At 47.8% G+C, this 13,116-nt stretch overlaps 2 protein-coding genes across 3 annotated transcripts in view; both read right to left on the reverse strand.

Moving 5' to 3' along the window:
* Window positions 1-3,513: 3,513 nt before the first annotated feature.
* On the reverse strand, window positions 3,514-8,568 carry RSKR (ribosomal protein S6 kinase related). The gene is made up of 12 exons (XM_074263707.1): window positions 8,276-8,568; window positions 7,600-7,854; window positions 7,403-7,486; window positions 7,238-7,306; window positions 6,765-6,834; window positions 6,435-6,542; window positions 6,252-6,292; window positions 5,922-5,949; window positions 5,661-5,750; window positions 5,110-5,198; window positions 4,829-4,939; window positions 3,514-4,362 (listed from the first exon to the last, which is right to left on the reverse strand). Exons 1-12 carry the CDS (start codon window positions 8,312-8,314, stop codon window positions 4,141-4,143), a joined length of 1,206 nt encoding a protein of 401 aa, XP_074119808.1. The 5' UTR covers window positions 8,315-8,568; the 3' UTR covers window positions 3,514-4,140.
* A 138-nt stretch (window positions 8,569-8,706) lies between these two features.
* The window catches only part of BLTP2 (bridge-like lipid transfer protein family member 2), a 31,861-nt gene continuing 27,451 nt past the window's right edge, over window positions 8,707-13,116 (reverse strand). For both annotated transcript variants that reach the window (XM_074263705.1, XM_074263706.1), the window contains 5 exons: window positions 11,338-11,473; window positions 11,103-11,233; window positions 10,870-10,971; window positions 10,551-10,685; window positions 8,707-9,520 (listed from right to left, as the gene is read on the reverse strand). In XM_074263705.1, the coding sequence (XP_074119806.1) occupies window positions 9,338-9,520; window positions 10,551-10,685; window positions 10,870-10,971; window positions 11,103-11,233; window positions 11,338-11,473 (687 nt within the window). In that variant the 3' untranslated portion in view covers window positions 8,707-9,337. The remainder of the gene's footprint in view (window positions 9,521-10,550; window positions 10,686-10,869; window positions 10,972-11,102; window positions 11,234-11,337; window positions 11,474-13,116) is intronic.

A 13,116-nucleotide genomic window follows, 5' to 3' on the forward strand; every position in this document is an offset into this window, starting at 1 on the left:
CCTTCTAATCTTGTTTGCATTAGTATTATTTGTACAGAAACTTTTTAGTTTGATGTAATCAAAATCTTCTATTTTGTGATCAATAATGATCTCTAGTTCTCCTCTGGTCATAAATTCCTTCCTCCTCCACAAGTCTGAGAGGTAGATTATCCTCTGTTCCTCTAATCTATTTATTATCTCCCTCTTTATGCCTAAATCATGGACCTATTTTGATCTTATCTTGGTATATGGTGTTAAGTGTGGATCCATATCTAATTTCTGCCATACTAATTTCCAGTTTTCCCAACAGTTTTTTCCGAATAATGAATTTTTATCCCTAATGTTGGAATCTTTGGGTTTGTCAAAGATTAGATTGCTATAGATGTACCCTTTTTTGTCCTTTGTATCTAATCTGTTCCACTGATCTACCGGCCTATTTCTTAGCCAATACCAAATGGTTTTGGTGACTGCTGCTATATAATATAGCTTTAGATCAGGTACACTTAGACCACCTTCCTCTGAGTTTTTTTTCATTAGTTCCCTTGCAATTCTTGACCTTTTATTCTTCCATATGAATTTTGTTGTTATTTTTTTCTAGTTCATTAAAATAGTTTCTTGGGAGTCTGATTGGTATAGCACTAAATAAATAGATTAGTTTGGGGAGTATTGTCATCTTTATTATATTCGCTCGGCCTATCCAAGAGCACTGAATGTCTTTCCAATTATTTAAATCTGATTTTATTTTTGTGGCAAGTGTTTTGTAATTTTTCTCATATAATTCCTGACTTTTCTTTGGTAGATGGATTCCCAAATATTTTATACTCTCAACATTTGTTTGGAATGGAATTTCTCTTTGTATCTCTTGCTGTTGCATTTTGTTAGTGATATATAAAAATGCCGAGGATTTATGTGGATTTATTTTGTATCCTGCCACTTTGCTGAAATTTTGAATTATTTCTAGTAGCTTTTTAGCAAAGTCTTTGGGGTTCTCTAAGTATACCATCATGTCATCTGCAAAAAGTGATAGTTTAATTTCCTCATTTCCTACTCTAATTCCTTGAATCTCTTTCTCGGCTCTTATTGCCGAGGCTAGCGTTTCTAGTACTATATTGAATAGTAATGGTGATAGTGGGCAACCTTGTTTCACTCCTGATCTTACTGGGAAAGGTTGCAGTTTATTTCTATTGCATATTATGCTTACTGACGGTCTTAAATATATACTTCTGATTATTCTAAGGAATAATCCATTTATTCCTATACTCTCAAGAGTTTTTAGTAGGAATGGATGTTGGATTTTGTCAAATGCTTTTTCTGCATCTATTGAGATGATCATATGGTTCTTATTAATTTGATTATTAATATGGTCAATTATATTAATAGTTTTCCTAATATTAAACCAGCCCTGCATTCCTGGAATAAATCCTACTTGATCATAGTGTATTATCTTGGAGATGATTTTCTGAAGTCTTTTTGCTAATATCTTATTTAAGATTTTAGCATCAATATTCATTAAGGAGATTGGTCTATAATTTTCTTTCTCAGTTTTCGATCTACCAGGTTTAGGTATCAGGACCATGTCTGTGTCATAAAAGGAATTTGGTAGGACTCCTTCATCCCCTATTTTTTCAAATAATTTATATAACATTGGGGCTAATTGTTCTTTAAATGTTTGGTAGAATTCACATGTGAATCCATCTGGCCCTGGGGATTTTTTCCTGGGGAGTTGATTAATAGCTTGTTCTATTTCTTTTTCTGAAATGGGACTATTTAAGCAATTTATCTCCTCCTCTGTTAATCTAGGGAGCCTATATTTTTGGAGGAAGTCATCCATTTCACTTAAGTTATCAAATTTATTGGCATAAAGTTGGGCAAAGTAACTCCTTATTATTTCTCTAATTTCCTCTTCATTGGTGGAAAGATCCCCCTTTTCATTTGTAAGACTATCAATTTGATTTTCCTCTTTCTTTTTTTTGATCAAATTTACCAAAGGTTTATCTATTTTATTGGCTTTTTCATAAAACCAACTCTTGGTTTTATTTATTAATTCAATGGTTTTTTTACTTTCAATTTTATTGATTTCTCCTTTTAATTTTTTTGTTATCTTTCTTGATAAATTGTTAAAAGTCTTGTCTGATTCTTCATGACCCCATTTGGAGTCCTGGGAGAGTTACTGAAGTGTTTTGCCATTTCCTTTTATTTTACACAGAAGGAAACTGAGGTTAAAAAAAAAAAAATGAGGTGATTTGTTCAAACAGCTAATGCCTTAGGTCAGAAAAACTTGGGTTTTTCTGATGTGCTATCCCCCCCTCCCCACCCACTCTACCTATATCACTTTAACAGCTTCCTAAAAAGTCTTACTGCCCCCGTTCCTGATCCCTCTAATCCATCCTTCATCCCACTGCTGATCTGGCCATGTCATCCCTCAGCTTTCCTCTTCAGCAGGTCCTTAATGCTTACCAAGTAAATTCAAACTCCTTATCCTTAACAGACTTTACAAGCCCATATTTCCCTCCTTTCCCGCAAGCATTCGCTCATGTTACTGGCCCCTTGTACTCTATGCCAGAGCCAAACTAAACTATTCACCATAACCTGTAACATCTCTTTTTTGCCTCCTCCTTCTTCCCTTCCAAGTCAAAAGTCATGTCCTCCACAAAACCTTCCTAGACCTTTCCCTCCTCAGGCCTCAAAAGCCCTGCTTCTATGTCTATTATGCATTTAGGTACTAAAAGTCCTTGGGTAGGAACCAGATCCCTTTTTTTTTTTTTAACAAGACTATCATACAACCAGACTGAGGGCAGGAACCATGTCTTAACTATACTCTGTATCTTTGTGTTCTACACATAGTAAAAACGTAATAGTTGTAGCTGAATTGAATTGAGGTTCTGGGGCTGGTGAGATAGCATCCCTACTCCTGTCTTTGCCCACTCCCCTCCAGAAACAGTTCTGATGACACAATGAGTACAAGTTTCCCAACAGTAACGGCTGAACTTCAGGCCAAGCCATTCCAAGAGGGGTCTGTCCTCCAGTACAAAGCCACAGCTGAAAGCAGCTTCCATGAATCTTAGAGGCATTAGCCAATTCTCAGCCAGATTTCCCTTCAAATGGCTAACGAGTTCTTTCTTCTTGGTCCCCCTGTTTTCTTACAGAAACCTCCCACCATAAGGGAGTATCTTATTTTAGATATAAGTCCTGGAGCCTTCAATTCTCTTAAGCTTATAAAGCTAAAAACATAGTTACAAAAAGGTTAAAGTCATGGCTGACTGAAACTTCCTCGCTTTTTTGAGTCATTCATGGCCTCTTCAGCTGTTGAGGAGGAGCACACTTTCCCCAGCTCTGTTAGAAAGTAAATTTTGCAGGAATGGATCATGGATACACTCAACGTGCTAGTTCTCAAGACCTGGGAGGAGATTACTTTTCCTACAGAACTGGATGGTTAACCCTCTGCTTTTCCCACATATAGCCCTGGAGGGACCCAAATCTACCTGGGTCTCAATTGCCCTGCCTTTTCCTCATAATAGGCTGTAAAAGTCTCAATTTTATTATTATTTTTTATTTAATAAATTGCATAATCAGGCCTTGAATCCTTAGATCACAATTTAAAATGTAACTTGTCAGGGCAAGGATGATTTGTCTTCTCATAAAAAACAATTATTGCTTCTGAAAAGGACAGGCTAACTAAGCTTGTCAAGCACCGTGAGGATCGATGTGTGTCAGGACAGAGTTCAGTATTGCTGGCGAAAGGAAATGTGTCTTAGCAATAAGGAAAGGAGAAGTGGACTGGAGACCCTGGCTAAGAGCCTGAGGCTGGGGGATGTGGAGAAGTGAACACGGGGGGGACCTGCTCTCTGTCCTACTGAATGAGGAGGTGCAGGGAGGGAAGAAAGTGGAATGAGAGGCTGGTGGCAGGATGCCCAGAAATGGGACTTTGGTCTCTCCTTGGGGGGAGGGGGGAGACAATATCCCTCCCTTTTAAGGGGCCTGAGCCCCCAGGATCAGTTTCAGTTATAAAGTGTTTCAAGCTACAAAAAGGGAGGGGATCCTCCTACAAAGAACAAGGGACAAGTATGTGGGCCAGAGACAACTTGATGCATTAGGGAGGTCTTCCTGAGCTGGCAGTGAAGATCCTGAGACAACTACAATCCATCTTGTGGGAAAGAGAATTCAGGCAGGGCAGGGATAGGTTGAGAGAGCTATCAAATCACAGTCAAAATCCTGGAACGGTACAGCCTCAGCTGGGGCAGGAAGCACAGCTCTTGCCTCCAGGACAAAGGACACTGGCTGCTTCTGCAGGAGCTCAGGGTCAAAGGCCATGCCCCGAAAGAAGGGATGAGCCTGGAAGTGATACAAGTAGCGTAGACGATGGAAGGGGTCGTGGCACAGGAGCTGGAGGGAGACAAAGAACAGGGTCCATGTGAATGAGCACAGGCCAAAGCCCGGGATGTGGGGAAGATGGCGGCGAGAAGGCGTGCAGTGACCAGGAATGGAACAGAGGGGATTCCTACTGCAGGCTGGAAGGATGGGCCCAGAACCAAGAGGATTCATAGGGGCCTAGGGGATGGAGGCATCTGGGGCAGCGGAAAAGGCCAAACTCAGGCAAAATGAAATTCACTGGAGACCAGTGGGGAGCTCTCAGAGAAGGGGCCCTGGGGCAGGGAATTTCACGATGGTCTCAGGAGGGAAGAAAGCTGTGGGGAGGCAGGCTGAGCCAATCAGGAGCTGAAAGGAATCAAGATCGAAGGGAATGGCGGGCCAAGCAGGGCGGAGATGTGCGGAAGTGCCACAAGTGCCTGTGGAGGATGGCATTCGGAAGCTGGTGATGAGGGAAGAGGGAGGACGGGGCTGCTCTTACCTCCTGGAGCAGGAGAGAAAGCCCCTGGCTAAGGGAGGCTGGGACCTCATAGCTACAGCGAGTCACACTTGCCAACATGGCCACGTGATCCTTCTCAGCCTGCAGGGGGAACTACGACAAGAAAGAATGGGCCTGGGACAGGCCATCTATTACAGAGCCATGTTTTCTCCCATTGCCATTCCTGTCCTCTACTCACAGAGTGAGATCCAGGCCCAACGATGGATGGCATAATTTCCCCTCTCTCTGCCTTACAACACCCCCCCCTCCAATTCTCTTCTCACCTTTCCAGCTGCCAGGGCAAAAAGCAAGATGCCCAGGGACCACCAGTCAACGACGTGGTTGTAGGGCCCACCCCTCAGGACCTCTGGGGCTGCAGGGAGTAGAGATCCCAATCAACCAACCAACCAACCAGCATTCCTCATATGTGCCAGCAGTGCCAGCTACTCTGCTGGGAGCTGGAGGTCTACAAAGACTGATTCATCTCTACAACCTAGGAGTTTCCACTCTAACGAGGAAGACAATGAATGCACCTGCAAGTATATACCAAATAAACATAAACAGGAGAGGGACAAATAAAGACAGAAGAGTTAAACGAGGTGGCTCCACGCAGAAGCGGTATTTCAGCTGCAGGAAGAGATGAGTCCGGTCAGGCGGAGGTGAGGATTGAGCCCACCCTAGTCACGGGGAATGGCCAAGAAAAAGGCCAGCCTTCTTCAGTACTGTAGAGGACAGGAGGTCGAGGGCCGGGCATGAAGAGCAGAGAGGTGGCTGCGGTCGCTGCTGCCGCCCGGCACGCCTAGAGCCACCCCTGCCGCCCAGGAATCTGGCTCACCCATGTACTGCAGCGTCCCGCAGATAGTGTAGGCTCGCTCTCCCTGGGGGAGATGTTTTGACAGGCCAAAGTCTGTGAGCTTCAAGTGGCCTATGAGGGAAAAAGGGATCATTAACGTCCACCCATTCCGAGTCCCCGCCTTTTGTTCTCAGGCAAGCATTCCCTCCGTCCCCCACCTTGACAATATGCCCTCCGTCCCCTGCCCCCACACCACACACATACATGCCCACGCTTTGTTATACAGGATTTGAAGAGATTTACCTCTTTCATCCAGTAAAATGTTCTCCATCTGAAAGGTTAGAAACAAACATACAAATACACCCTTTTCCCTTCTTGATGTCTTCCTGACCCCGGCGCCTACAAGGCTTAGCCAAAGCCATGTCCCACGTCCCATTCGCTTTTTTTTTTTTTTTTTTAATAGGGCTTTTAGTTTGTCCTAAGAACATCTTGGGGGGTGGGGGGAGCCAGAGCAGAATTGGCTTTGTCCACTAATCCTAAGGCTGTAGTGGTGGTCCCGAGAGCTTGGGTAGAGTCCTAGCTTCCCCTGCCCACATGGGCTGCCCCGGTAGCAGGATGGAACATGGGCTTTACCTTTAGATCCCGATGCACAATGCCCAGGTCATGTAGATAGCCTGGGGAAGAGAACAAGCTTGAAAAGCAGATGTGCTTTCATTAACTTCTCCCAATGCCAGGACCCATCCCTCTGTCCCCCGCCAGGCCCTCGGGCAGAATGGCTTCTCCTTCCCACCACTCTTCCCACTGTGCATCCCTTACCTATGCCCAGGGCCAGTTCAGCAGCAAAGAGACGAATGGAAGCCTCAGAAAAGCAGCCGATCGTGGCCCAGAGGGAGTGCAGGTCTCCTGTGCTGTAGTAGTTGTATACTGCAAAGGAGCCTGGGGGTCAGACTCTTGCCTTGCCTGGGCCCAAGGTACCATGAACTTCCTGCCCCGAAGGGTACCAGCTGTTTTTTCAGGGTGGCAGGGGAAGGTTTTAGGTCCCCAGGGAGAGGGAAGCAGGGGACTGCCCTCCCATGGATGATAGTGTCAGTCTGGGGACCATGGGCAGGAGGGCAGAAAGCAGGGAGACAGGGAGGGCGGGCTCACTAGTGAAGAGATGGCGCTGTCCCTGCCAGCTGCCTCCCAAGCCACTTACAAATGGGTGGTGGATCTGGCGCTGGGGATAAAGAGAACAGGTGGTCAGATCAAAGGAGGCATTCGTTAAGGGAAGCAGGGATGAGCCGGCACCACGTGGCTGAGCAGAGGGAGTCTGTCTGGCTCATGTAGGAGATGTACGGATACAATCCCTGGGGGCTGCCAACCGGCCCTCACCCCAACCTGGCACAAGGCAGGCTGATGGGTGCCCCAGCAGGACTCTCCTTGGCAAAAACGAGGGGAAGCCTGGTCAGTGCCCCAGACTGCAATGCTGAGCGGTGTCTTTAGCCAGGACTACCAAGTCCGTGAGCCTGTATGAGAACAGGCAGGGCCGGGAAGGCTTCTGTGATCCTCAGGGGATCCTGCGGGGCCGGGGCTCTCCCTCCATGCCTCAGGTCTGAGCCTTCCTGGGGCCCAGGGCCTACCTGAATGCTGACCTCCTCCTTGCACTGCCTCAAGCTGTCTCGCTGAAGGACTTCAACCTTGGGGACTACCTGTAGCGGAGAGCAGAGGCATGAAGGCCCCTGAAGCTGTCCCCCCCACTCTCCCCTCACCCGGGGGCAGGAGGAGGCAGCAATGAAGAGCTTTACCTTCACAGCCAGCAGGGCTCCCAGGCCGCAGTCCAGTACCTTGAGGACAGTCCCAAAGGAGCCCTTGGCCACAAAACCCAGAACCTAGAGAGAAACAAGAGGGAGGCAAAGTGAGTTCTAACAGGACTTTCCCATCCCCCACCGGGCTTTCCCCGGGACGTCACGTGCAGCCTTTGCCGGGGACTCGGCTGACCCACCTTCAGCTGCTGCTGCCCCTGCAGGGGCCGGACGGGGAACTCGGGCAAGAAGAGAGAGACGAGCTTCGGCACCGGCCATTCAGGCGGGGACTTCTCTGAGGGCGGCGGGGCAAGCTCCCGGGGCCCCAGATGGGGGAACTGGTGCTTCCGCTGCCCCCACAGCTGTTCCAGGCCCGTCAGAGTCGTCTCCACACCTGACAAGAACCTCTTCCAGCCCCGAACCCAGGGCCCCTGGCTAGGAATGCTGTCACCCTGCTGAGAGCCAAGGGGAGCCGCACTGAGCTGCCTGGCCCCGGGAAGGGCTGCCTCTCTCAGCGGGGGCCAGCCCGTGGGGAGGGGGGAAGGGTCACTCACAGCGCAGTGCAGTCAGCTCTCCTGGGTACCAGCCTGCATCCTCCACTCATCAGACACAGCTTGGCATTGCCTCGCACTGGGCACAAAGCCAGGCTCTCCCTCTCTGGGTCTTGCACAAACCCTTTCTCCACAGGACACTTCCTTTTCCTTCTAGGTGGGGACTGCTCAGCCCCTGCCCCCTCCCTTTGGCTTTTTATGGCTCTCATCCTGGTCATCCTTACTGTACTCCCCCCTCCCGCGCCCCCCCCCCCCACTTTCCCCACCTTGGGCATAAAGCCAAAGCTATTCTTAACTGGGGGCTGGTACAGCATAGGTCACTTACCTTGTGGGGAAGGGTCTGCCGGCTGCCCGCTACTCCCATCCTGCCAGTGCCTCCCCAGCTGCCAGACCCCTCTGTCCCAGTTACATAAGCAGGCCCACCCCTTAAGATGCATCATTCATGAGCCCCGCCCCCAGCTCCATTATTCATGGCGCCTGCCTCCTGTTCTACTCAGACTTCTGGGTACTCATTCTTAGAGAGCTCACTGCAGAGAAATGCCCCCCACTTTGGAATTAGTGCTGGAAACGCAGACCTGCTTCCTCCTCCCTGAAAGGAGGCAGTGATCCCAGGCAGCACAACGGTGGGGGAGACCTCAGTCGGAGGAACGTCCAGGGATATAAGGGATGGCAGAGGCTTGTCCCCTGGGACTGGGAACTGCCAAGAGCAAGCCAAAACCGTGGGGTCCCCGCGTTGGAGAGAAGCACGAAACAGCATCAAATTTAAAATCATCTTTCTTTCTTTCTCCGCAGATCCCATTTGGTTACCAGTACCATCATCCCCACCACCAACACTCAGGGAGAGGGCAAGGGGCTCCCGGCCAGCTCTGGCACTCAATGCTATGCTCCCAGCAGAGCTTGGCACCGAGAGAGAGTAGGATGGTGGTCCCCGCTCTAGCACACAAAGACCCCTTTCTGTACAAGGCTATAGGGGGTGAAGGGGCTGAGAGGGGATCACGCATCCCATGGTTTCCTTCCCATGGCACATGGGAAGAAGTTACAGAGAAATATTTATAACGTCTATTTTAAAAAATGTAACACCACTTCTCTACATCTGCTACCCCTTCCCAGCCTCCTCTGGCTCCACTGGGTCATAGGATCCAGCGTCTATGTCCCTGCTCTGGGCTTACTTCTGATCCTGGACCTGCTTTGAACAGGAATTGGCAGCACAATGGCATCAGCCACTAGGCTCTCCAAGGGGAGCAGCCTAGCATGGGTATCATTCCCTAAGGCCCCCACGATTCCCCAGGGAACAAGGGGAGTTCTACCCCCTGCCCCCACCCTGAGTCACTTGGGCCCTGCAGTCTAGGGCCAGAGTCCAGTTCTGCCCCACAGGGGCTTTCCCAGCTTATTTTCTCCTGCCAAAAATCGACTTCTTGCTGGGGTTCTTGTCGCCCACGCTCAGACCGATGAGGAGCCGGGCTTTCTCATCTTCCTCCTGCTGCTGCATGTTCAGGTCCGACTTTGTCTCAAGCTTCCCTCGGGTCTCAGACCCTGCAGCGGGCTTCAGCCTGAGCTTCTCCTTGATCACCTGTGAGGATGGAGGATGGAGGAAAGGGGCAAGGGTCAGGGAACCTGCTTAGAAAATACAGAGGGCCTGTTCTATCAGGTATTCACTGGGCTTGGCTTTAGGGCAACTGCCCTGCCCTCAGGAGCTTATAATCTGCAGCCAGGCCCCTAATTAGCATATGCGTGTATCTGACTTCACTATTTGAAGATATACTTATGTAAAATATGTATGTGATATATGAAAATTGGCAAAGTGAAATCAAATAATGCAACCTCTTCAGGGGTTTTCATTATTGACATTAATGGGGAGCTAGCTATGGAAAGAATGGCCTCCAAACCTGCCCCATCAACATCTTGCTCTAAGGCAGGGGTGGGGAATGTCCAGCCCAAGGACTGCATCAGGAGAAGTCATTAGCTGAGGCACCGAAGGTGATGATGAGCTGAAAGCTAAGTATAAGTGCCCACTGCTTGAATTTAAAAAATTGACAATTTTGTATATAATTGTACGTATGACCCACTCATTAGTGGGTTATAAATATCCAAAAGGTTCCCCACCCTTGCTCTAAATACTCACATTTACATAGCAATGTTACAGTTTATAAGAAATTTTTCTCACAACAATCCTGTGAAGAAGGTATTAATAAATGTACAATTTAACACTGTAAGGCTTAACAAAGTGCTTTCTTTACACCCAACAAGAAGGGACTTTGTAGAATTTAAAGGTTTGTCTTTCTACACAAGAACATTGAGACTCGGGGAAATTAAACTGATTTGTCCAAGCTCACAAGTAGTGGAGTGGAAACTTGAACCCAGGTCTTCTGACTTCAGTCTTTCTACCTAATCATACTGTCTCTTGCAGAGCTATGGACAAAGTAGAAATATTTATTTGCTAAATGAATCAATGACTCATCTGAACATGTCACAGGGAAAGGGGAGAAGGACCAGCAGAGTCCCCCTTTCTCCTCCAGTTATAAGCAGAGGCAATCTTTTGCCTTATCCCAGGGTCTGCCTCAGTGTGGCGCCCTATCAACCCCGCCAGTCCAGCCACACACCTGGGCCACCAGGGCTTTGCGGCTATCCCTCTTCACAGCCATGGCGAAGTCCAGCCACGTCCATGTGTTGTTGTGATATTCTAGACACGGCAGCACGAGATTCAGGTCACCCCAATCCACACTGTTCTTCTCGCCCTGAAGGAGGGAGGGAAGAACCAGAAGCCTCAGGGGCTCCTCAAGAAGCAGCCAGCCCAGCCATTCTGCAGAGACCCCTGCTGCTAATTTCCCCCTCCCAGCACAACAGGAACAGGCCCCTCGGCCAGCTCCCATGCCTGCAGAGCTTGCTCGGCCAGCCCCAGGACGCCCAGGGGAGGCAGACCTTATAGCTGACACAAAGCGGAACTTGGGGGATCTTGATGTAGATGAAGGAGTTGTTCATGGCGGCCCGTTCTTTCATTTTGTCGATGTCATCCACGGGGTGCTGAGGAAGGCCGAAGAAAGGAGACCCGTGTGGGACGTGGCTCAGTCACTCTCCCTCCTCTGCCCTCACATCTACCCCACGGGAAACAGGGACACCTTGTCCCACCCTCCAGCCAAGGAGGTGCCGGGTACCTCAGGCGCTTTGCGGAATGATCTCCTGACCCCAGAGCCACGGTTCAGGCCCTGAGCCACACCCTTTCCAGGGCCCAGAGACACTGTGTCATCCGCTGCGATCAGCTGCCGGGGCTTCACCACGGGCATCCCTACAATAGAGCGAGCAGGCCGGCCATCACCCCCTCTCCATGGCCTCGGTTCCTTGCTGGGACCGCCGCCCTGCTCCGCCGGAGCCCCATCCCAAGGCTCTCACCCGTAGTCACAAGCTTGGATTTGTCCTCCTCGTCGCCAACCTCCTCATCCTCCATGCTACGACCAGGAAAGAAAAAGCCCATCATTCTATGGAAAAACTGGTGGGTCAGTTGGATGGTGAGGGGAACCACATTGACCTGCAAGAGACGGAGGTAAGAGAGGCGTTAAAGTCTCTCAGTTACTCCAAAAGACTCTGATGGATGCAAAGACCAAAGTAACTCCGAAGAATTCATGATTAAACATGAGTTTCCACCACCTCCCAAGGTGCTGGATGGGGAGTGCAAACTGAGACATATTTTTTAGACTCAACCAATGTGGGGATTTGTTTTGCTTAATTATGTATATTTGTTATAAGGGTTTCGGGGTTTTTTTTTCTTGGTTCAGGAGAGATTGAAGAGAGACAGTAGATTCTGTTAATTGAAAACAAAAATAAAGTCAGCTTCTTCTATATAACAAAAGTCATATTCTGAAATGAAAACATTTCTCAAAAAAATTACAATTTATGAACAGTTAGGGGCAGATAGATAGTACAATGGAGAAAGCATGGTTCTTAAATCAGGAGGACCCGAGTTCAAATCCAGCCTCAGATACTTAACACTTAATAACTACATACCTCTGCACAAGTCACTTAATTGCCTCACCAAAAAAAAAAAAAAAAAAAAAAAGTACAAATAGCCATATGATCAAATGCTCCAAATCACTAATATTGAGACATTTAAAATAACTCTGAGGTTTCAGTTCATAGCTATCCAACTAGAAAAGATGGCAAAATATGGAAAAGGTCAATGCTGGAGGTTATTATGCAGAGTTATGTATGCTAATGCAGTGTGGGTACAACTACAAATTGGTCTACTCATTCTGGAAAGCAAATCTGGAATTATGTTAAAAAAATAATAAACAAAATGTCCACATTTTTTGACCCATATATTTTACTGTTAGGTGTTAATATCAAAGAGGTCAGTTACAAGACAAAAAAGTAGGCCCCAAATACACCAAGATATTTTTGTTTTGTTTGTCTGGTGAGGCAATTAAGATTGAGTGACCTATGACCCAAGGGTCATAACAGTTAATAAATGTTAAATGTCTGAGGCTGGATTTGAACTAGGGTTCTCCTGGCACCAGGGCTGTGACATCTAGCTGGCCTTCACACCAAAATATCTGTAGTAGCAAAGAACTGTAAACAAAGCAGACACCCCTTGATGGGGGAGCAGGGAGCAGTTAAACAAATTATGGTACATAAATGTAATGGAGTATCATTGTGGTGTAATAAAAAATGAATGTAATGAATTCAGAGATGCATGGGAAGACATACAAGAACTGATGCAGAATCAGAAAAACACCACGCCCACCACCCACAACAGTGTGAATGAAAAGAACAAAATAATCAGAACTAATTGCTGGGAGACAGAACGGCCAACGAGAACACCCCCTTGAAGAAATGAGGGACGATGAGATTAGAGCAGGGGTCCTCAAACTTTTTAAATAGGGGCCAGTTCACTGTCGCTCAGACTGTGGGAGGCCGGACTATAAATAAAAACAAAAGCTCACCCTCTGTCTCTGCCCCTCAGCCCATTTGCCATAACCCGGTGGGTGCATAAACGTCCTCAGCGGCCGCACCTGGCCCGAGGGCCGTAGTTTGAGAACCCCTGGATTAGACTGCTGCCTATAATCTAACACTTTTTGACATGTTGATTAGTTTTGTGGAAATTTTCTTCCTTTTTTTCATATTATAGTGTATGGCTCTCTGAAAAGGGATTGTCTTTCTAGACAAGAACACTGA

Source organism: Sminthopsis crassicaudata, chromosome 4 (assembly GCF_048593235.1).
Source record: "Sminthopsis crassicaudata isolate SCR6 chromosome 4, ASM4859323v1, whole genome shotgun sequence".
Classification (NCBI taxonomy): domain Eukaryota; kingdom Metazoa; phylum Chordata; class Mammalia; order Dasyuromorphia; family Dasyuridae; genus Sminthopsis; species Sminthopsis crassicaudata.

What these genes read in the sequence shown, in the direction of transcription:
- RSKR (XM_074263707.1), bottom strand. Translation starts at nt 8,314, where the DNA reads ATGGGAGTAGCGGGCAGCCGGCAGACCCTTCCCCACAAG. An exon ending in AGGAGGAGGTCAGCATTCAG is followed by an intron (nt 6,835 to 7,237) that starts GTAGGCCCTGGG and finishes CTTTATCCCCAG; the next exon opens with CGCCAGATCCACCACCCATT. An exon ending in ACAGCGCCATCTCTTCACTA is followed by an intron (nt 6,543 to 6,764) that starts GTGAGCCCGCCC and finishes GCTCCTTTGCAG; the next exon opens with TATACAACTACTACAGCACA.